Below are 24,737 nucleotides of genomic sequence, written 5' to 3'. Positions count from 1 at the left end.
CCTCTTCTGTCTCTACTCCCTCCTGAGCCCTGGCTCCATCCCTTCATGTGACTCCTCTAAACCCAGGACCCCGGATCTAACCCCTGGTCTGGGCCCAGCTGCCCTTTACTCCAGAGCAGTGCTTGTTTTCACTGCCTGTGGGCTACCAAGCTAAGTGCAACCCCCCAGCAGCAGTCCCTCCTTTCGCCCAAGTGGCTGCCCACATTCCCTGCCATAGGGCCTTGTTCTCCCTATCCCAAGTCTATTACCTGCCAGCAGTGTGTAGGAAGGGAACCTATCTAAGACTGCTTACACTGCCTGAGAAAGACAGAACAAAGCAGCAGAAATGTAGCACTTTAAAGACTAACAATGATTTATTCCGTGATGAGATTTGTGGGACAGACCCACTACTTCAGATCAATCATCAAATAAATCATTTTGTTAGACTTTAAAGTGCTACGTTTCTGCTGCTTTGTTTTGTTGCAGTACAGACTAACACGGCTACCTCTGTTACTAGTCAACATGAGAAAGATGGAGGAAGCTGAGTGCATAGCAGCCTGGCTCTACCCCTCCTTTACCACCCCACCATTGCCTTGGGGGCTGATGGTGACGGCATGTTTAAACAATCTGCTTAAAGAGCCTACATGCCTCCTGCAGATGGGTCTTTAAACAGACAACCCCTGTTGCTTAAGGCAAGCTGCCTCTTTAAAATTCAGGTCCCTGATTTGCAACACGGGAAAATTAGCCTGTTTTGGGGGGCGGGGGAAAGGTAGAGAAGCTCTCCAGGGAACTAAAAAAAGGGAGATTCCCAGCTAAAACGAGACAGATGGTCACCCTACCTATACTGGTATAGTTAAAGCAGTTCAACCCTAGTATTGATGCAGTCTTACACCTAAAAAGTGCTTTATATATGTACAACTATTCCCATAATGGGAGAATAAAATACACTAGTAGAACTGTATCCACAGCAGGAGTTGGACTGTTATAACCAGTGCTTTTTTTGTGCCGGTAATAAGTACCAGCACCTTGGCAGCCCCAGCCACAGGATTGGCTGGAGGGTGGGGGCAGGGAGACATATAAGTACCAGCTCCTCTTTAAAAAAAAAAAAAATAAAAGCATTGGGAATAACTATTTCAGTTTTTTAAAATTCCCAAACATGTGCCCAATCACTGGTTCAAAAACTATGTGTACATCAAATGTAGAAAGTGGTAACTACTACAGCCATTCTAAATAAAGGTCTGTCAGCACTACAGCTACTGTCAGAGGTTCACAGCTTGGATTATAATGCCAAACGGATGATTGTGATATACTATAAAAATATGTAACTGAAGTTTTAACTTAAGATTACAGGGAGCTGCCTGCCTAAGATAGCAATTGCAGCTACCTATCTGTAAAGACTAGCTTACACTAAAACACTTTTTTTAAAACAAGAATTCTGAGCTCACTCATCCAGTGACAGCTTCATATCACTCCTACTCAGTTTCACATTAGAATATCCAGGATGACAGATGAATACATATAAAGTACAATTTTGTTAAAAAAAAAAAAAAAAGACTATAGGAGTGAACAGAATGTCTTACGGCTATACAAAAAACAAACACAAACCGTATGGCAACCAAACACAAAAATGGAGCAAAGGAGACATGGAAATTTATAATCAATCTTTTTTGGGTTATAATATTTTTCTATACCTCAAAAAAAAATAGCAGGAAAATGCCTTTCTGGACTCATCTCAGTTCACAGATTTAATTAGATTACAGTATTTATTGAAAGAAAGGTTCTAACCCACAAGCCTGTATATAATAGCTTCTAAGATGCACAATATTTTAAGATTTTTTTCTTCAGTTGGTGGCTTAGCATAAAACACCCATGTTCTCGTATTTGAAAATTCAAAATATTTTACAAGGAAAAGTAATATTAGACAATGCTACATATTTACCATATGAACTATATTAAAACCACATTACTGGAGCATACTTTCCTCTAGAGTACATCAACAGGCATTTTACATTTTGTATGTTTATGAACTAGTATAGTTAGGCATACCTTAAAAAGAAATCATGCAGCTTTTCCTATGAAGCAGAGAAACCTGTGTTGTTTTACATACACTGGCTGTTGATTCACAGCTCAGTTCGTTAAATGCTTGCACAAAAAGGTTAGGTGTCTGAGTCACGTTTCTACTTCTTTTAGATTATAGTTGCCTAATCAGTGTGCCTGCATCAGCACTGTATCCTCTGACACTGTAAGAAGCCTAACCACACTTATCCTGCACATCCTCTCATCATACATTAAGTTTTATAAATTGAGGACACTGCTGCCACTGTTTTTACTGAGTAAAATACTAGGGTAAAGATTTCCTGCATAAGATGGAGATAAAAAGCAGATTTTTCCCCCCTTTTGTAAACCAGAAACCTTGACATTACCTTTAGTTACTTTACAATAACTTATTTCAGATGTTGTTGCTGTGTGTGTTACCTGTAAACAACTACTGAACCCTATTTTGGGGACAGTCACACTCATTTTAACCCTTTCATGTAAGTTTCAGCATGTTCATACCAACAGATCTCAAATCCATGCACAAGTTTCAGTTAAAAACTATGAACATTTGCATTTACTTGAAAAGCCACAACATAAACAGTGTAGAATATGCCACTGTATTTTTGGGCATGTCTTCACTAGGGGCTGAATCAACAGGTAGCGATCTATCCAGCAGGGGTCGATGTATTGCACAGAAAAGGTAAATTAACTGCTGAGCATTCGCCATCAACTCTAATACTCCAACAAAATGAGAAGAGTGAGCGCAGTCAGTGGGAGAGTGTCAGCTGTTGACTTACCACAGTGAAGATACTATAATAAGCACACCTGAGTACTTCAACTTCAGCTACAGTTGCATAACTTATGTTAACAATCTGCAGTAATGTAGACAAGGCCCGAGTCAACCATATACTGATTTTCTAATGATGTCTTAGGGTGAAATCAATTTCATCACACAGAATCTGACTAGATACTCTGTCTAGCTGATGTGCAAGTGAGTTGAGAAGATTTAATCCATTCCCTCGTCTTAAGGCCAAGATGCAGGGCTGCGGCGAGCAGACTGGAATAGCAACTGCAACTCTGAATCAGTTGGACAGGGTGTTAGATGCTCTAGGTTGAATTAGAACCTGCATAAACAGCAACCCCATTAAATGCCCCCTCACTGTCCTATATACCAGCCTGTACACAAAACTGAAACTTCTGCACTTCTGCAGGGAACAGAGCTCTGGAGGTTTCCCTATGTGGCTACTTTCCACAGCCCTCTCCACACTATGGAGATTAAGTGATGCAAAGGTGCTGGTCCTCTAGACCATGGGAAACTTCACCCTCAGAAGAGGTATTTCTGACAAATGTTCCATTTTTTTAAATGTATAAAATACACTTACAAAATCAGAATTGTATTTTTGATCAAGTTATATTTTACAAACGGTACCTACTGACAAAGAAAGTAGCAAGAACAATTACAATAAATTATACGTCTCAAAGGCGTAATTGCGTCAGTCTGCATTTGCAAAAACAATGAGGAGTCATGCAGCACCCTAAGACTAACAGATTTATTTGGTCATAAGCTTTCGTGACTAAAAACCACTTTGTTTTTATGCATGGAGTCATACGTGCATCTGACAATATGTTTTTTACCCATGAAAGCTTCTGCCCAAATAAATCCTTTCGTCTTTAAAATGTCACAAGACTCCAGTTTTATTTATAATAAATTATACTTCAGTTTTTATTATATTACCTTTTTAATAGGCACGTTTATCAAGTTTTTGAAGCCACGTGGCTAGTTTACCTTACTAAAGGTAACAGAGTTTGGGAGATATCCATCCGTACTGTGGTATCAATTTTAACACTCATGAGATCAGAATGCCAAAAACTGTTAATTTCAGAAAAATCTTTAAATCCTAAATCATGGTTTGGTTCCATTTGTAAATGTTAATTTCTATAACAACAATATGGAAGAGGTGTAATAGGTATAGTATAGGACCATATATTACTAAAAAATGAGAAGAACAAATGTCTTGCTTACTAATTTTTTATTTTTATGTCTTCATAATCTTGATTCCTATTCACAAAATTAAATTAAGCAAAAGCATTTTAATATGTAAAACAGTAGAAACAAAATGACTGAGAAAATTAGGTTTGTTGTCATTTTACATTACATTTGTCGTCATTTTACATTAAGACTGAGTTAATATTTCAATGCTGTATTAAAAGTTATAGAAACACTAGTATAAATATACCAAAGAATTAACATGAAGCATCACAAACCCATAAAAGCAAGGATCTTCAGAATAAATATTGATGGCCATTCTTAACTCACACCTCTCTACCCGGATGTTGCAAAAGCCTCCAAGTGTTAAAAGCGGCTTAGGTTTCAAGGAAAACATATATATTTTTTTTTTGGACCAGCCTACCTACCTATCAGATTTTATCACTCCAGATTGACTTATAAAATTATCTGACTGCAGTAGCCCAAGTGTCACTGGTAGGGAGGCTTGGAAGGACCCATCCTGGAGGGATACAGCTTCCTTCGGGATGATCAGCTGGTACCAGGTATTGATCCCACTCATGCCTTAAACAGAAACAAAATATTTAGATAGGCACTTGTCCTGTTCCAATTTCAATTGTAACGTCTCACACGCCTTGGTAAAATACACTCACCTAGAGTTAGTTTTTAATATTGTTTGACACACAAACTCATAAAATGTACTCCCCGAACAACATTCTTCAAAGCAAAACTTGAAGATAACATTTTTAAACCAACATGAAATGAGCATGAGTATGTAGCTTCTATTATATATGGAGAGTCACTACACTTTATGCAGGAGTCTACAAGATATTTGAAGAGCCAAAAGCACAATGCTCCCAAATAAAATAGCATCGGAGGGGTTGCCGTGTTAGTCTGGATCTGTAACAGCAACAAAGGGTCCTGTGGCACCTTATAGACTAACAGAAAAGTTTTGAGCATGAGCTTTCATGAGCATCTGATGAAGTGAGTCTGTGCTCACGAAAGCTCATGCTCAAAACTTTTCTGTTAGTCTATAAGGTGCCACAGGACCCTTCCCAAATAAAATGTTTATAAATATCAACACACTCAATTACACTTCTACGTTTTATTCTTTAAAATAGACTGCCTCCATTTTACAGGAGGTACCATTTTGTCTCCACTGTAAATAGTTATACAGTAGTTTATTATCAGAAAAAAAAGACAGGGACTCTTCATTTCTAGATTGGTTTGACAGCAACTCAGATATCACTAGTCTACCCTCCCTTTCTGTGAGAAGGTAAGCATGCTCCCCCGAAAAAGCAGGTCCAGTGTTACTGGAAAATTTACAAGGGTTTCTTGTGCGCAAAGGACAGTAATATCGCTGATTTGAAATTGAGGTGGTTTTTTTTTTTTAAACAGAGCATGAATGCATGGCATGACTATTTGTCATGATTGTAGTGGGCAAATTTTTTTGAAATTAATATTGTATAGGGTATAAAAGTTGCTTTGATTTATTATTTGCTTGCTTTTTTAATGAAGTTCTTCAATTTATACTAGCTGAAAGCTGAGTTAGGCAAATAGAGCTACCAATTTTATAATCAAAGAGATCTGAGAAGAATTCATGGTATACACTTGATATTCCTGAAGTCAGCAAAACAACAGATGCTGTAAGTTTATCTTCACAAATCTCTACACGACAGACTATCACGAACAATGATATTTGCTCTTACCTTATCTGGATGAGGGCTGGTACAGAATGCTCAGCTTGCAAATAATATTGTCTGAAGGGTCGCAGTAGATGATTAAGAGGAAACTCATCTGTTAAAACACACATATGTAAGTGTTCTAGACAACGTTTTTTGAAACTGGAGGCTGTGTTAGGATTCCTAAGGGTGCCATATTTCAATTATCACTCCATGATTAAAGCTATTTGTCAACTAACATATCCTTGTTACAAATATTATGGTATTTCTTATGACTACCTGACGTTAGGACTTTGTATGCTCATACAAAAGCCAATACCTTCCATTAGCACAGCTCCCTTCTTGGGAATACAATGGTACTGGTGCTGTCCTAAAAGGAATGACGACAAATACTGAATTACCAGTACTAACATAGCAACATATTGTGGGAGGTCTTCCACATTTAAAAACCAAAATCAGCTTAACCCCGCCTGACTTGTAAAAGTTTAGTTAAAATTTTCATTATGCGCCTTCTACACACAGTAACTTCCCAGTTCTTATCACACTCTATGAAAGAGCATGAACAAATGTATGTATCTTGTCTCCTGAGCCTCATAGTGTAACCTGAGCACATATCAACTTTTCCAAGCACAGCAGTGTTTACATTTTAACCTTATTTTTAAAATAACTCTCCAATCCAGAATTAAAACAGGGAGAAATTTACCTGGATCCCCAAATAACTTAGAATCAATGTCACGCTGTTGCTGTAGCAGTTTTTCCCTTTCTTTCTTCTGTTTCTTTTCCATTTCTCTTTTCCTCTCTTCTTCCTGTTCTCCTTCTAACATAACTCTTAATGCTCTCTCTTCAGCTTCATACAGTTCAGTACGTTTTCTGATCAGTGTCCTCAGTTTCTGTATGTGATGTTCAAAGGCTTCATCTGCTGAGGGTGGTGGACAAACACCTGCACAGAAAGTGAATCAAGTTATACTTTTCAGTCACAGGAGTGGTATGCATTTCAGCTCTCTAGAGAGAGTGGAGTGTGCAACATCTCAGACACCCAAGTCATCAATTTGCCTCAAGACCACTCTCCAATAAAACAATGTAGGTCAACGAGCACTTTGGAAAGCAAAGAGTGCAGCTGTAGTATTTTAAATAATGTATAACAATCTTCTGGAGATAATTCCATTCTTAGCTGATAGTAAGATCAGCAGTAAAAAAAAACAAAACAAAACTACATTTGCTTAAGCAGATCTTCTGAATGCCCCCAGAAGCCAGGTGCTCTATGCATGAAGTTTATTATTTATGTAAAAATGTTCCTGATAACCTAGTTATTGGATACACTCAGCAAATACTGATTAAATTATATAATTTTATTATTACTACCACCTATTATGAAGTAATTATTCATTATTATTATTATTAGCTAGTCACTAAGAACTCTCACTGCTGTTTTGTTTTGTTTCAGCTGAATTTGTTATTCCAAATGCTTTATTTAATGAAGGAAATCTATTAAAGTTACTAATTCAGCAAAGTCAGGAACAAGTAAAAAGACAGTGATGCAAGAGGAGAACTACTTATAAAAATATTTATGTAAAGCCCACTAAAGGCCTAATCCTCAGACTGGCCAAATCAGGCCTCCAACAGTTTGCTGTTCTTAGACATGTCTAGTCTGTTGATACATCCTGACACCAGAATAGAGTTTTATTCAAATAGTAAAGTATCATTAGAGGAAAGAGAAAGACCCAAAACCAACAAAATAGCTTGTAACCCAAGGCCCTTATCTTGCAAACACTTAACCTTGTGCATGCTTAACCTTACTAGAGCAAGAAATCCCACTGATGTGTAATTTCAATTGAAATCAGTGGAACTACTCTCAGAGCAGTAAACAAAGTTAATTTACGGAGACCTCTGCAAGTAGCCCACCCTGTTCCCCAAGTGACCCCTTGGGTATTGCCTATTGTGCAATTAAAATCCCCTGGCAGGCCTGTTCCATCTGACTCAGGCTTGCGGAGCCAGGACTGGAGCCAAGGTTTTAGGGTCATGAAAGGCGGAACAGTCCCGGAGCTCAAACACCATAATTGAACAACCCCACAGCCTGTCAGCCACTGGTTTTTAATTGCAGATTAGATTTATCCACAAAGTCAGGGTACCAATTCATCTTGTAGGCTATTAGAACTCTCCATCAATGTAGAGAAATTTATAAGCTTGGCAGGCACCATTATCATATCCCATTTTTAGCAGAGCTTGTATTACACACATACACACACAAGGCTGGCAAAAGCTTGCCCTATTCATGTTGAGTAAGCCTTTAATCCACAACAATGAAATTGGGCTAATCACGAGAAAAGGGGCTACCCTAATGCAAGGAAGGAAAATTCTCATTATGGAGTTCTGCCAAATAAAAACCTTTGTTAGCTGTATTGCAATCCCTATATACTATTTGTCTAAAAAGGTTTTAGTTTTTGTTTTTCTGCACAGCTCACAGAGTGCCAATAATTTACCTTTTCTTGCTGCTGCCTCTTTTCTCAGTTTTCGAAGCTTTTCTAAAGCACGCAGGATGTCCACCATTCTCTTTGTATCAGCCTGTTTTTTCCTTACTTCAGATAAGACACTATCTGCTGCAGCTTTAAGTTCACGTTCCTGGGAACAGCAGAATGTAGAGAGGAAACACGAAAGAACAAATACGGGAAAGAATACAAAAAATTTAAACATGATAAAAAGAATAAGTGAAATAACAGATCTCCATAATTTGAATTTTTTTAAGTCAATCACCTGACTATTGTGTAATTTTTAATAGAAAGAAATGAAACATGACAAAAAGAAAATGGAGCGTAACAAAGTAATACTAAACCTGGGACAGCAGAGGATGAAGAATTCATAAGCCTTATTAACCTCTGTGCACAGAACGTCAAAACAACGGCTGATGTATATTGAACCAAAGGCCCCATGGTAGAATATAAAGAGTTGACACAATAGCTTGTAAGTAGAGAGCACGGGGTTAAACTTGTAGGGTCAGATCTCCAAACTTGCACAACATGCTCTTTATTATTCTCATAACACAAAACAACAGTACAATATAGTGAGTTGATCAAATATGCTGACTAAGTAACTCCTTGGTGGTATACAGCTGACACTGTGGCTCTTACACTACCCTTCTTTCAGCCCCTGATACAAGATAAATCTTTTGCTTTAAAAAAATACTTCTAAAATGGAGGAGGATAGAAAAGAGAACACTTCTTCAAAGTGCTTACAGTGAGAATTATATTATGCAAACGAATGGCATTTCCAAGTCAGTCAACAATATTATTATTGCCTACCTCAAGTGTTTAAAAAACTGTGAAATTAAAAAATGGTAATAGTACATTATGGGTTCTGCTTTGCCTCTGTGCTTCTGAGGCCTGATATATACTTAAAATTTAGCCTTACTTAGCTACATTACCCAGGTATGTGAAAAATTCACTTCCCCACATGCCAGTTAGGCTGGCCTGAGCAAAGCAGTGGAGTCAATGCCCTCAACTGTTAAGGACTACCGACCTAGAACCATCTTGAAAGCACAGAAACCACAGAAATGCTAGAACAATGGGTGCTGCCACACCCAACCTTGGCTCAAAGCAGTCTCCATCATACACAAACTTTACGAAAAACAAAACCGCGACACCAATTGAGTGATCAGGGTTGGGTCGATAGTTGTAATTTTCTTTCGGTAGCCAACTTAACATATAAGCTACCAAGTGGAACATGGAATGTCCAAACACTGTGGGCGACCAGAAAATTAGAGCCGCTTCAGATGGAGATGGACAGATACCAATGTGATATACTTGGACTGGCAGAGATGCATTGGATGGCATCAGGAGAGATGTGCAGTTGCGAAGTTATTTGGTCAGGGAATGAAACGAAGCATGAGGCAGGAGTCAAATTCCTTCTTAGCAAAAGAGCTAGAGGAGCATTACTAGGATACAAACCAGTAAGTGCAAGAATGATGGTAGTGAGATTCGAAGCAAAACCATTCAACATGTCGGGAATTCAGGTGTATGCACCCATGTCAGATAAGTACAGAGGAAAAGATTGAGCTATGTTATGAAGTCTTGAAAAGGACGCTGGAAGAGATACCAAAGAGAGATGTAACAGCAACGAAGGGTCCTGTGGCACCCTACAGACTAACAGAAAAGTTTTGAGCATGAGCTTTCGTGAGCACAGACTCACTTCATCAGATGCAAAGATGAGTCTGTGCTCACGAAAGCTCATGCTCAAAACTTTTCTGTTAGTCTATAAGGTGCCACAGGACCCTTCGTTGCTGTTACAGATCCAGACTAACATGGCTACCCCTCCAAAGAGAGATGTGTTGATCATCAAAGGAGATTGGAACACAAAGGTTGGAACAGACAACAAAGGTTGGGAGAGTGCCATGGGAACATTTGGATACAGAGAAAGAAATGAACGAGGTGGAAATTACTAGAGTTTGCTATGGAGCATGAGATGGTGATCTGGAGCATGAGATTCCAACAAAAGGACTGTAGGAAGTAGACATGGTGATAGAATGACAGGAAGTCCAAGAACACGATAGATATGATTTTGCTAAGAAGATGAGTAACATCAGTATAGCCATGCTGAACTTTCCAAGTAGCAGATACAGATTCGGACCACAGTCTAGTGATGGCAAACATCAAGATAAAACTAAAGAGACAGTGTAAGACACAGTTTAAGAAGAGAAAACACATGGCAAGGATAGGCAAGGAAGAAATAGGGAACGCCGACAGATCACTGCTTGAAGAGAAGATTAGGAATGCTGCCACAGAGAAAGACCTAGATAAGAGAGTTGAAGAGACAGCCACAGGGATAGAGGAGGCAACTCAGCAGACTGTGCAGGAAGAAGAGAAGATCAATAGGAAGTGGATTATGCAGAAGACGCTTAAGCTGGTCCAAGAAAAGAGAGCGTTGAAGATCAGAAAGGATGTTTGTGAGAGGATGAAACAGCAATATAGGGTGAAACGCAATGAGGTAAGGAAAGCAGCCAGAAAGAATACGGCAAAATGGTTAGAGGAGCTGTGTGAAGATAGAGAGAGGTATCACGGCAAACGTAAGACCAGGGAGGTGTATAAGATGGTTAGGAATATTAATAGAAAGTGGCAGCTGAAGCAGATGGTGATCGAAGACATGAATGAAGAGGTGCTCATGAACAAGGAAAAGATTATGCAGCGATGGACGAGATGCTGCACTGATCTATACAAAGCACAGCTGGACCTGAGTATCTCAGAGACCGATCGAAGAACTGAAAGAGATACCTCCACTGAGCATCGAGAGCACAACCTATATTTCAAAGAAGGAAGCAGAAAGAGCTGTGAAACAACTAAAGAACAACAAGAGCTCTGGAAATGGTACAATCATGGGAGAGTTAATTAAATACAGCAGAAAAAGTATGATTCAGGAAATACAGTAGCTATGTAATATAGCATGGAAAGAAGAGAAGGCACTTAAGGAATGAACAAGATCTGTGCTAGTGAAAATACACAAGAAAGGAAGTACACTGGAGGGCAACGACTACAGAATGATTGCCCTAACAAGTCACCTAAGAAAGGTGCTGATGATGATACTGATAGAGACACTAAGATCACAGATCGAAGAACATCTAGCGGATGAGCAATTGGGGTTCAGGAAAGACAGAAGTACCATACAGCAAATATTAGCACTAAGATTGATAGCGGAGAAAGTGCGATGAAAGAACATCTACACTTGCTTCACCAATTTTCAGAAGGCATTTGACAGTATAGATCAGAAACTGACTTCGGCAGTGTTGGAGTCATACAGAGTGGATAGCAGACTGATATGGTTGTTGAAGGATATCAGTGACAATGTGGAGGCAGCAGTGAGAACATGCGGGGAGTTGGGAAGTTGGTTTAGAACAAGTAGAGGTATGAGAAAAAGATATCCAATATCACCGAGTACCTTCACCATGCATCTAGAGAGAACAATGGACAAGAACAAGGAAGAGGTAGAAGGGATATCTGCGCACAGGAAAAGAATTAACAACTTGAAGCTCACGGATGATATAGTTATAACTGAGGAAAAGGAGAAGCTAGCGAAAACAATGCAGGTGCTCAATGAGGAAGGGAAGTGGTACAGACATTATGAACATTGAAATAAAAGAAAAACAATGGTACTTGGAGAAAAGGAAATAGGGAGGAAAATCGGAGTACATGGGATTGAACAAGAGAATGTAGAGAAGTTCACATATCTGGGGAGCAACATGACTTGATAAGGCAGTAAGAAGGAAACAGTGACTAGAACAGCAAAAGCAAGAGCAAGTTTGAAAGCAATGGATAAGATCGGGAAAAGCAAAGTGATTAGCTTAGGAATGAAGCTGAGCATCTCGAAAACGTGTGTATTCAGCAACATGTTGTACAGATGTGAGACATGGAAAGATTCAAATGAAAGATTCAAAGAGAAGACTATTGGCATTCGAGAGGACTTGTTAGAGATCCTGAGAATAAGATAGATGCAGATCACCAATAAGGTATCACATAGGAAGATACAGCCAAAACAGAACCTGCTGCATAAGGTTGTACAATGGCAGTTATAGCTACTTGGGCATATTTGCACAATGAACAACAAACGAAAAATCAAGACTCTGGTATCTGACATAACAGACAGTTTGACTGAGAGAGACAGACCTCACAGAGAATGCGTAGATGATATAGAACACTGGTGAGGACTAGTCTACAGAAACTAAGCCACTCTGCGCTGGACAGGGAAAGATGGAAGGAAAGAGAGAGAGAGGCATCAGACACCGACAGGCACTGAGCCCATGGTGGTTGATGATGGTGACAATGACTCCCAGCACCCCCATAAACCCACTTGTTCCAACACTCCCAGGCATCAGTCTTGCTTGTAAGCTGTGCTGTTGTTCAGGACAGAAACAAGAGCTATTCAGTGGACGAGCAGAGTGCCCACAGCCTCGTGTGCATTTCTGCTGGTGGTGCACAAGATTTATTTTGCACATAGGTGGAAAACACCTGCACAGAGATGGAGATCAGCGGGAACGTGGCCCCTACAGCACCACAGGGTCACTCATAGGGAGGTCCCCCGGTGTTACACCCAGGGCGCCCTACCCTGTTGCTCTCCTCCACCTGCAGGACACACTTGGCTCGCCACTGGTCGATCCTGGCCTCCCTCTCCGCCGCCCGGACCGCCTCCTCCTCCCGGGCCGCCGCGGCCTCCTGCTTCCTCTTGCGCAGGCGCAGCCGCCTCTTCCGCGCCTTCTCCGCCTTGCGCCGCAGCTCGCCCAGGTAGCCGGGCTCCCGCAGCGGCCGCACTGTCTCCTGCAGCTCCCTCAGCAGGGCGCGGGCCTGGTCGTGGGCCTGGCGCCAGCCCGCCTCGTCGCCGGCAGCCTCCTGCAGCCGCATGGCGCCGCACAGCGCCGCGAGCTGGGCCACCGGCCGCAGGGCCCCCACCGCCAGCTGCCGGGCATGGCTGGGGCTCGGCGCGGCCGGCGGGGGCTGGGGGAAGCCGCGGGGCCGAGGCCGCCGCTGGGCCAGGAACTGGGCAAGCCAGAGCTCATCGCGCAGCCTGAGCGCGGCCTCCTCCTCCTCCTCCCGCGGCTCGACGCCGCCCTCGCCCCACAGCGGCGGCGGCCACGCGGCCTGTCCCGGGGCCGGGTACAGGAGCCGCGGGGCCGCCTCGCGGGTGAGGGGAGCCGGGCCGCAGCCTCCCCCAGGAGCGGGAAAGTAGGAGCCGCCGCCCGCCGCGGGCAGGAGGGGGCCCTGCGGCAGCTCGGGGCCCGCGGGCGGGGGCAGCGGAGGCGGCAGGAAGGGGGGAGGCGGCGGGGGCTGGGCTCCCGGGAACGGGCCCGCGGTGGAAAGCGGCGGGAACGGGCCGCCCGGAGGCGGGAAGCAGCGGTACGGGGCCGGCGGCGGCCCCACAAAACGGGCAGCGAAGGGCGGCGGCGGCTGAGCCATGGGCCTGGCTGTCCCTCAGCTTCCGCGAGCGAGAGCGCTTCCGGCAGCGGCCCGGTGGCTCGCAGCGCCCCCCACCAGCGGGGAGGAGCCAGCGCAGACACTTCCGGCAATGATTGTGTGCACCGGGTATGAATATTTATGAAGGGGCGGGCTCGGAGTTTTAGGTCTGTCCATAACAGACACCTCTACTTCCACCCAGCGAGTGCTGCTCTTGAGATACGGTGGGAAGTTAATGGAAAAGAAGCACGACCAAGGCCCTGTACTGCTCCAAACCATCTGCTGTGTAACACTTGTGCAGAGTTGACTGAAATCATAATGAAGTTTTGTTACACCCCAAACATTGTCCCTCACGCAGATAACTATTGCAAACAGCCCTGGGCTAGGTGTAGGGTCCTACCGAACGCTCAGCCTTAAACAGGTCATGGATCATAAAATCTGACAACCCTGCTATGAAATCTAGCGCTTGAAGGAGAAAATCAGACTCACCTGATGACTCACCCTCATGAAGCTGCAGCTAGTGGTAGCACAGCTGCCAGGAAACACACACACACACATCTCTTGGGTTAAGACACTTCCCTCCAGTTATACCAAGGGAATTTTCAGTTGTAAATATCTGAAAATATAAAACTGAGTAATTTTGAAATCCTAGAGCAGTGAAATTGATAAGCAGGGACTGGGAAGAGGGATAGTTCAGTGGTTTGAGCATTGACCTGCTAAACCCAGGGTTTTGAGACCAATCCTTGTTGGGGCCATTTAGGGACCGGGGGCAAATAATTTTTAATAGATGTCAGGGATGGTGCTTGGGCCTGCCCAGAGGACAGGGGACTGGACTAGATGACCTCCCATGGTCCCTTCCAGTTCTAGGAGATGTGTATCTCCATTATAAAATTTTTTCTGGGGGGAGAGGGATAGCTCAGTGGCTTGTGCAGTGGCCTGCTAAACTCAGGGTTCTGAGCTTAATGCTTGAAGAGGCCATTTAGGGATGGGATGGGCCCAATATGGGCCTCAATACATAGCACTGCCTCAACACTACCTAGGAGTTGGCTAGCTAGAGTCACAATGTCCAAATAGAGCTACACAGCTGGCCTCAATACATCACCAGCAATGCTCACTGCTTGAGTGCAAATCCACTTCCCAGACTAGCAGAGTGCAACAATGAGGCTATTGCACAAGCACAGAGGAGGCAGTGAACAGGAGGAGCAGAACTAAGGTATGGTAGTTTACAACACCACATTTTGTATTAAATGTTACAAGTCATTATTTAACATAGCCAAGTCAGAAAAATGCATGCATCAACATCTAGTTCCTATCATGAATTTGCTCCAGGTAACTGATCAAACACTTGGCAGACCACCAGTGCAGCCCCAGCTCCTTCAATATATCCACTCCAGCCAAAAGGGCAGCTGAACTGCTCTGCTGTAGGTTTGCCCATCCCAGACGCACTCTAAATGCTATTCTAAATCCTTGCAGCTGCAAAAGCACATGGATATCTATACCATAAACCCCTTTCCTACTCCCAGCTTTTTCCAGGAACACAGAAGCTAAGATTGCAGACAGTCCTAAATGAAACAGTGGGGGCAGGTCTAACTGAATGGTTTCCAATTCTCTATCCACAACAGCAGAGAACTGGTCTGGTTTAGAACAAAATGTTTTTGAAGACTGCTGAAAATCTTCTCCAGCTGGTTCAGAGAATTCTTCCTCACACATTCATGTGCCCAGAGGTAATGAACAAATAGCCAAGTATGTAAAACTCTTAGCAAAAAGCCACCTGAACCTCTTTTCATAGATCTTAAGTGATCTATTATGCAACTCCTTCCATCAAGGGGCAAGGAACTGAGTCTGGTACACATCTGAGAGAAGTGTTCACATGTAAAACTCTTTCCTTTCTGACACAAAGTGGTTTCGTGCAAAAGTCTGATCTTTACTTACAGTCATTCTAGCATTTTTATTGCTCTTTTGGACACCCACTTTTTCATTCACATCAGACATTTAGCTGGGCTCAGTAGTTGCTACACAGATAATAAAACAAGTTTCAGTAAAGCAATTACTGCCTGCAATTGACTATATAGAAGGCAGCTCTAATTAGCCTCTCCCCCATATCAATTTGATAACAGGTTTCAAATGAACATGAAGATGCCCCTACAGAACCTATTACAATTAGTAACTTTTTTTTTTAAATTAAAATCAGTGGAAGAAACATTTACCTGACAATAATAATATGGAGAACCAAAGGCAAATTTATGCTCAACATTTAATTCTCTCGAACTATAGCTATTGCTTTTTTAATTGTACTTTTATTATATGTACCTTTACATTCTAAGAATATGAAGTCACGATTAATTTGCATAATCCCCAAAGTACCACTCTGTTACGTATATTCAAAACTGCCTTAGAAGTAGACAACCACGAAAGCTCAATATATACATATACAACAATTCAGCTTTTTAATGAAGACCCTGAACATAACTAAAAATATTCCATAATGGTTAATCAGTTTGTTCCATTAAGTATCATGCTTTATCTACAGAAATATATCTGTGAATCATGAACATTTGATTTACTTTATCAAAACACCAAACCTGCTTTTGAAGTACAAATTGTAGTTACACTACATTTGTTTTAAAAAAATACACTCCTTGATTACACATTACACGTAAGATGTTCAATGATTTTCAATAAAAAAACTTCATTGATTTAAAAAAAATTTGACAGAATTAAAAGCCATTTGAATTTTCATTCTACTAAAAGTAATATGAAGATATTATTGTTACCAAAACCGGAAGTCTGATAACTTTATTATAATCTACAGTAAGCTAACTACACTTGCTTCTCCTGGAAGTATCCTGAACACTGAGAACAGCCTTCCGTGGACTGTTACTGGATTTAACCAGAAGACAATGGAAACTGCAAAGGAATTACATTGCACCTGGTTAAAACTGATGCTTACTTTGCTCATTCTTTATAAGCTTTGTCCCAAGACAGAGTGAGGTGGATGAGACTTGTAGATGACCTATGCTCCATGACCTATGCTCCAATCAGAGCCCAAGGGTTTAAGTCAGGTAAGTCATGTAAATATTACCTGACATAAACCATATTAACTCTGAACTACTGAGGAAGAAATGAAGGCATGGGGCCAATATAACTGCACCCATTCTGTTCTAAAACATTCACAGTATTCCTAGACTAAACTGTAAAGGAGTGCTTTAATTAACTAGTTTGATTCAAAACTTAACTGAAGTCAGCACAATTTAGACCCCTATATTGTCAGGAAGAACAAAACATTGAAATTGTTTTCATATTTTAATTTCTGAAATAATCAAAATCATACAAGTCCTTTAGTGTTTTACAAATACTTTCCTAAAGGATCAAGTCAGTGTGTAAAACAAAGTTAGGCTTTTTTGCTTTGTTGAAACTCTAAAACCAAGAGACAAAAAACACAAGATGCAATGCCAGAATTTAAGCATATAACTTAAAAAAGCACTGTCTTGTGAACAGTCACTACTGATTACACCAAAATACTATACATTCACTTTACTTTCTTTCATCTCTTAATGTTATAAGAAGATAGGTGGACAAATATCTGGCACCAAAAAACTGATGCATGATAGTTCCAATACTTTAAACAAAATGTACTACATAGAACATTAATATTTAAATGTTTAGGCCAACATCTTAATGTCTGACTCCACATGGCCTACTATTTCCTGTAAATTGTTTCCTTTCAAAAAAAATTCAGACTTCTGGTTTCACTTGTGTTCACAGTATTTGAAAGATCCATTAAAAGCTATAGGTGATGCTAAGGTAAGTAAATAATATGAAATTTGGTACTGCCGCCAATTATTGTCACTATTTAGTGTTACATTTTATCAAAATTGCATAAAAAGTTGCATAAAACATTGTGAGAAATTTTTTTCCCCTCCAAAATCCAGTTTCTAGGGAATTTTTCATGACAAATGTAACAAGTCTCTCCAGCATCCATTTGGGCTCCAAATGGACATAAATCTAACACTGGAATTTACAGTGAATGAACTGAACCCTAGTGAGTGAAATAAACGCAAAATTAATAGTTGGGCTTATCCTCTATTTTATATTAAACTTGTTTTCCCATATGTAGAATAACATTATTATAAAATTTTAACTATTGGCGACACTTGCATTTTTAAGTAACAACTTCATTGCTTTCTAGAATTTATTTGTTAAAGCACATTTAAAAACTGAACAAAAATAATATACAGTTTATATTTGAACATTATGCTACTAAAGTTCAAATAATGTCCACTGAATAAATCAATGGGATGTTACAATAAAATACATGATCTGATTTTTTTTTTAAATCCAAGTTTTCTGACCATGTATTATATCCAGGACAGCTCCAACACCTTTAGTATTGGACTGTAATGCCAGATAATGATCTTAAAAATAACCAAGCACACTATATGCAGGAGATCATTGACACTATTTAATTGTTTGCAGCATCTGCTTGACGAGGCCAGCCTTCTTCTTCAACCCCTGAGTCATACTCTTCTTCAGATGCATCTTTAGCCGGAGCCCTACAATTAAGAAGAAATGATCACATACTTTATAAGTGGAGAGGAGAATGCAGGATTACCATGGCTCCTGACAGGCACTCTATAAGGCATCATTTCAAATTAGACAGTCTATGTCCTCTTTAAATATGGTTCTCAAAAGGTAATTCATTGACTAAACCCTATTTACTTGCTTGATAAGGAAAAATATTTGCCATTCCTTGTCACAAATTAAAAGACCAGAGATGAACAGAGTAAAGTTTAACTTTCCAATAAATGCCACAGGCTGACAGTTATTTTGCAAAAACAAACAAGCAGTCATGTAGCACTTTAAAGGCTAACAAAATAATTTATTAGGTGACGAGCTTTCCTGGGGCAGGTCCACTTCTTCAGATCAGGAGATATAGTATTTCCAGAACAGACACAGTTTTTATATGTCTGTCTGTCTGTTCTGGAAATGCTATATCTCCTGATCTGAAGAAGTGGGCCTGCCCCAGGAAAGCTCGTCACCTAATAAATTATTTTGTTAGTCTTTGAAGTGCTACATGACTACTGGTTTGTTCTGTTAGAATACAGACTAACACAGCTACCTCTTAGTTATTTGGCAGTGTACTTTCTAATACTTATTGCAACTATTACTGAAGATAAACTTTGCACTTCATCAGTCGCCTCTGTCTGCAGGTTAAGCTCCTCACAATTAAGCTTCAGCAATGACTTGCGATAAACAAACAGTAATATCTCCTATAATGTTTTGAGTAATCTTAACATACAGCTTATGACTTCTGGTTGATATGAAACACTTTAATGTGTAGAGAAGTTTTCACGTTTTGCTAGTATGACACCTCTTTAGTGAAATATTTCCTCCTGGGATCCCAGACAGCACAGAAGATGCCATTTTGAAGAGCAAAATGGTGTCCTCAGCATATCATAACTTCACTCATACCATGCATGCAAGGTCATGCTGTGTGAAGCAACATGGCATCCTCTGCACACTTGGCATCTGCTGATGATGCAATCTCAAATCCCACAGTTCAGGAACTGCTGGTGTAATGAGTAAAGCATGAGTTGGCCCCAGAGGTGATCCTGACAATTACAGGCTGACAAGCCTAATTCAGTACCAAGCAAATTGGCTGAAATTGTAGAATCAAAGTGTTAGAAAGGACTACAAGGGTCATCTCCTCTATCTCCCTGACAAGGTGTCATGTTCGTTATGTCTTAATCATCCGAGACACATGGCTATCCAACCTCCTTTTGAAAGCCTCCAGCAAAGCAGCTTCACAACCTCCCTAGGCTGTTTTAGTGTCCTACTATTCTCCCAGTTAGGAAGTGTTTTTGTTTCTCTTTTCTTTTTCCTTGTTATTTAATCTACATATAATAAAGAACAGAATTATCAGACAATTCACTGGGGAAGATTCATCACTGCTTTTATAAAGGGAAGTCATGCCTCACTAATCTATTAGAATTATCTGAAGGGGTCAAAACAGGTGGACAAGGGTAATCCTGTAGATACTGTGTGCTTGGACTTTCAAAAACCCCTTCACAAGGTCCCTCACCAAAGGCATCTGTCATGGGATGAGAAGCAATGTCCCATCATGAAACAGTGTTCCCTCTAAGCTGAGCACTTGGGCAGCTGCCCAGGAGAGATTCAAATTCCACCCAGGTTATCAGCAGAGCACCCACAGCCAGCAGCATGTTTTTTTACTGGTGGTGCACACCTACACATGCTTCAGCACACACAAAAATTTATTCTGCCACAGATGGAAAAAAAACCAGAGGGAACTATATCAGTTTCTCGTTAAAAGACAGGACACAAAGGACAGGAATAGATGGTCAGTTTTGAGAGTGGAGAGAGTAAAATAGAGGGGTCTCCAGAGAGCTGTACTGGGACTAGTGCTGTTCTGTACTCTGGGATTGAAGCTGTTCAATATGAGTGACCTGGAAAAGCGGAAAACAGTAAGGTGGCAAACTGTGCAAATGATACAAAATTACTCAAGATAAATTAAAGTCCAAAGCAGACTGTGAAGAGGTACAGAGGAACCTCACAAAACTGGATGACTGGGCAACAAAATAGCAAATGAAATGTCATGTTAATATTGAAGAGTTATTTACATTGCAAGGCACAATCTCAAGTGTACATACAAGATGATGGAGTCTAAATCCGATATTGCCACTCAAGTTAGATCTTGGTGTATTCATAGTTAGGTCTCTAAAAACAAATCAATGTGCACCAGCTGTTGAAAATGCAAATAATTAGGACAGAGACAAACAACAAACAGTAAATATGTCTGCACATAAATCCATGATATGCTCACACATGAATACTGTGTGCAGTTCTGGTTGTACTACGAAATGGAAAAATATAGAAAAGATGAATCAGAAATGGAAAAATCACAGAGGACAACATGTGATGATGGGTACGGAACAACTTTCATCTGTGGAGAGATTAAGACGACTGGGACTATTCATCTTGGAAACAAACAACCGAGAGGGGATATGATAAAGATCTATAAAAGCATGACAGGCATGAAGAAAGTGAATAAGGAAGTTTTATTTATCCCTTCACATAAAGGAAGAACCAGGACGCACCCAGGACTTCACCCAACTTCGAAGGGGGCATATTAATCAGGGCGACAGGAGATTACTAATGAAGTGCTGCAGTGAATACACAGAAATTCATTAGGTTAACTCTTCCCCCACAGCAACTTCAAAATGTCAAACTTCTAAGCGCCCACAGCTACATGCATGCCGGCACTTTGAAGTTTGACCCTTCAAAGTTGCCATGGGAGAAAATTAGCCTGAAAAAGTCCTGTGTATTCACTGCAGCACTTCATTAAGTATTCTCCTGTCACCCTGATTAACATGCCCCCTTCCAAGTGAGGGGCAAGTGTACACCCAACCTCAATGAATTTAATAGGCAGCAGGTTTTTGTTTTTTTTTGTTTTTTTTTAAAAAAAAAACCACAACACAAAGTACTTCACAGAATATATAATAATTCTGTGGAACGTATTGCTAGGGGACGTTGTGAAGGTCAAAACTAACTGGTTTAAAAAAAAATTAGAGAAACTCATGGAGGATAGGTCCATCAGTAGCTATTGCCAAGATGCCCAAGGAATGCAATCAAGTGCCTGCCTCCAGGTATCCATAAACCTCTTTAACTGCTAGATGCTAGGAATGGACGACAGAGATGGATCACAGAATTGCCCTGTTCTATTCATTCCTTCTGAAGCATCTCGCATTAGCTATTATTTGAAACAGGACATTGGGCCTAGGACTGCTTGGCCATCTGGCCTCATTTCCAAGGAGAAGTAATAAAAAAGCTTGGACAGAGGAAATGTGTAAAGAAATCAATGAGAGAAACAGTGCTTCTGCCTAGAGACACAGGAAACCTTTAGAACACATGTTGAATAGTAACAGAGAGTAAGCTGTGCTAGTCTATACACTATCAAAACAAAAAGCAGTCAAGTAGCCCTTTAAACACTAGCAAAAGACTAGTTTATTCGGTGAGCTTTCGTGGGACAGACCCACTTCTTCAGACCATACCCAGGCCAGAACAGACTCAATATTTAAGGCACAGAGGACCAAAAACAGTAAGCAAGGAGGACAAATCAGAAAAAGATAATCAAGGTGAGCAAATCAGAGAGTGGAGGGGTGGAGGGGCAGATCAAGAATTAGACTGAGTTAAGTATGCAGACAAGCCCCTATAGTGACTCAGAAAGGTCACATCCCAATTAAACCATGTGTTAATGTCAATTCGTCCGCTTCCCTTTCTACAAAGGAGCGATAATTTCTTTTCAGTAACACACATACCTTGAGGTCATTGACAGAATGGCCCATTCCATTAAAATGTTGACTAACTGGCTTGTGGATCTGGAGCGTTTTAATGTCTGTTTTGTGCCCGTTGACCCTTTGTCTAAGGGAGTTAGAAGTCTGTCCAATATACAAAGCATCTGGGCATTGTTGGCACATGATGGCATATATGATGTTAGTAGAGGAGCATGGTTAGGTCCAGAATCACAGGCACTTTCTCATGCTCCTCTACTAACATCATATATGCCATCATGTGTCAACAATGCCCAGATGCTTTGTATATTGGACAGACTTCTAACTCCCTTAGACAAAGGGTCAACGGGCACAAAACAGACATTAAAGCGCTCCAGATCCACAAGCCAGTTAGTCAACATTTTAATGGAATGGGCCATTCTGTCAATGACCTCAAGGTATGTGTGTTACTGAAAAGAAATTATCGCTCCTTTGTAGAAAGGGAAGCGGACGAATTGACATTTATATTCAAATTCGGAACATTAACACATGGTTTAATTGGGATGTGACCTTTCTGAGTCACTATAGGGGCTTGTCTGCATACTTAACTCAGTCTAATTCTTGATCTGCCCCTCCACCCCTCCACTCTCTGATTTGCTCACCTTGATTATCTTTTTCTGATTTGTCCTCCTTGCTTACTGTTTTTGGTTCTCTGTGCCTTAAATATTGAGTCTGTTCTGGTCTGGCTATGGTCTGAAGAAGTGGGTCTGTCCCATGAAAGCTCACCGAATAAACTAGTCTTTTGCTAGTCTTTAAAGGGCTACTTGACTGCTTTTTGTTTAGAACACATGGTTACATGTGTGAGGGTCAACACAGCAGCCTGATAAATGTCCATCCCGGGGGAACTCTACCAGTACTTTGATATATCTATATTACACACAAAAAAGGAAACTGAGGCACAGAGGCCATGCACCTTCCTGAAGGTCACACAAGGAATCTTACCATAAACAGGAACTAGGAAACCTGACTCCCAGTCCTGTATGCTAAACACAAGACTGTCCCCTCCCCTCTTCACATCTACTCTTTTTTTAGACGGGGAAAATAGCACATGCCTAATAAAGCCATTAAATCTTAGCAAAACTGCAGCAGTAATTTGCAAAAGGAATGCAGCCAACCAGCCACCTACTTGCAGGAACATCTTTTTATTCCATTCCTTTTAGTATTATGGCAAGCATACTCTCTATTTTGTGTGAAAAAAAAATGTCAAAAAATATTTTGAAGTAGAGAACTGTTTTCTTGTTAATCAAATTCAGCTATCTCCAAATACTGTATTCACCACTCATTTAAATAGCCTTAGTGATATATTCACAATTAACTCATCATGCACTTTTTCTTCTGTTTCTAAACACACACACACAGTGGAAAGCATTAAAACAGAATGTAATAAATTGTTACAAAATAATACTGTAGATTTAAAATGCAGTATGTAATTATAGAAATAAAAAACTGAAAATCACTAGTACAGAACATGCATTAAGCGCCCTATATTTACGAACTATGTATGATGTACATAAAGGTGGAAAATTATTTTTGGAATAGGTATGTATGGAGAATTTTATTTATTTATTTAAATAAACACCTGGGTGAAGCACTGACAGACCAATATTAAGAAAACTGTCTAGACTATTAGTCTGTTCTGGAATTGCAGTTCCAAGGTTACCTAATGTATCCTGGTTCTTTTTTGCCTTCCACAACTTCTTTGTCAACCTCCACACATATAATGTCAGAATTGGGTACTTCAAACATGGGCTCCAGCAACAACTTTTCCTATTAGCAAAGAGAACAGAAAAAAAATGTATACAATTCTTTACACAAAAGTAGTTCTCAGAGTTGCTTCTTAATACAGGTTGACCCTCTCTACTTCAGTACCCTTGGGACCTGACTGGTGCCGAACCAGAGAACTTCCTGAACCACAAGAGGTCAATATTGTCTAGCAGCATTATCAACACTTCCACAGCTTACTTAAATAGTTAAGGGTAAATCAGAGCTAAATAAGAGCACAGAACACTGAGAGACAGGACTGATGGCTGTAAACAAACTTTATGGGACTGCAAGAAACTTGGTCACACCCATAATAAGTGGACATCAAGCTGATTAAAATCATGCCAAACCACAGATGTTGCCAGACCATAGAGTGCTGGACTATAGAGGTTCAACCTGCAGTGAGTTCTGTACTGGAAGAAATCTGACTAGCCATTGTCTTTAGGAAGAAAATTACTCTGTTGATCTTAATATCCCAACTACAGATCCTTTTTAAAGCATATATTGTCTTGGCAAGAAGACTACTTGCATTCTAAATACACTGTTTACACCTACTGAGGCTGACAATACCTTCTGAAAGAGGCTGTACACTTACCATTATAGATCGAAGACCTCTTGCACCAGTCTTTCTATCTAGTGCCAGTCTGGCTATAGCCTTCAATGCATCCTCACTAACAGTCAATTCACACTATGTACATAAGAATACAGAAAATGTTGTTAAATATGTCATTTGTAACTTGGTTTTCCCATCTTTCATGTAGTAATAAACACATTTTGCAAAATAAATTCAATAAAATTACTATTAAATAGCTAGTTAAATAGAATTTCTATTCGTTTTTGGGAAATTTTACCCAAACAATGTGTTCACTACAGAACAGATGTTAACAAGCTATTCGGTGACTCGTCTTCTGTTCTTGTACCTCCCACTTTCCTTTTCTTTTTTTTTTTTTTTTTTGAACAAGTATCTTAGATGGCACAAGTACAGCAACAGGAAAAC

At 40.5% G+C, this 24,737-nt stretch overlaps 2 protein-coding genes across 6 annotated transcripts in view; both read right to left on the bottom strand.

The window, feature by feature from the left end:
• Positions 1 to 4,011: 4,011 nt before the first annotated feature.
• PDCD7 (programmed cell death 7) lies at positions 4,012 to 13,661 on the bottom strand. 2 transcript variants are annotated; one of them, XM_075007156.1, is made up of 5 exons: positions 12,789 to 13,661; positions 8,184 to 8,322; positions 6,407 to 6,643; positions 5,731 to 5,818; positions 4,012 to 4,585 (listed from the first exon to the last, which is right to left on the bottom strand). In XM_075007156.1, the coding sequence occupies exons 1-5, from the start codon at positions 13,632 to 13,634 to the stop codon at positions 4,468 to 4,470; spliced, it is 1,428 nt and encodes a 475-aa protein (XP_074863257.1). In that variant the 5' UTR covers positions 13,635 to 13,661; the 3' UTR covers positions 4,012 to 4,467. The 2 variants fall into 2 exon arrangements, with proteins under 2 accessions (XP_074863257.1, XP_074863258.1); XM_075007157.1 differs by lacking the exons at positions 4,012 to 4,585; positions 5,731 to 5,818 and adding an exon at positions 5,853 to 6,073.
• Positions 13,662 to 15,908: 2,247 nt separating this feature from the next.
• The window catches only part of CLPX (caseinolytic mitochondrial matrix peptidase chaperone subunit X), a 33,638-nt gene continuing 24,809 nt past the window's right edge, over positions 15,909 to 24,737 (bottom strand). For all 4 annotated transcript variants that reach the window (XM_075006882.1, XM_075006884.1, XM_075006885.1 and 1 more), the window contains 3 exons: positions 24,336 to 24,428; positions 23,640 to 23,746; positions 15,909 to 18,184 (listed from right to left, as the gene is read on the bottom strand). In XM_075006882.1, the coding sequence (XP_074862983.1) occupies positions 18,094 to 18,184; positions 23,640 to 23,746; positions 24,336 to 24,428 (291 nt within the window). In that variant the 3' untranslated portion in view covers positions 15,909 to 18,093. The remainder of the gene's footprint in view (positions 18,185 to 23,639; positions 23,747 to 24,335; positions 24,429 to 24,737) is intronic.

Source organism: Carettochelys insculpta, chromosome 12, assembly GCF_033958435.1.
Source record: "Carettochelys insculpta isolate YL-2023 chromosome 12, ASM3395843v1, whole genome shotgun sequence".
NCBI lineage: Eukaryota > Metazoa > Chordata > Testudines > Carettochelyidae > Carettochelys > Carettochelys insculpta.
Note: the sequence above shows the minus strand (reverse complement) of the source record. Positions and strands in the feature narration are given on the sequence as shown.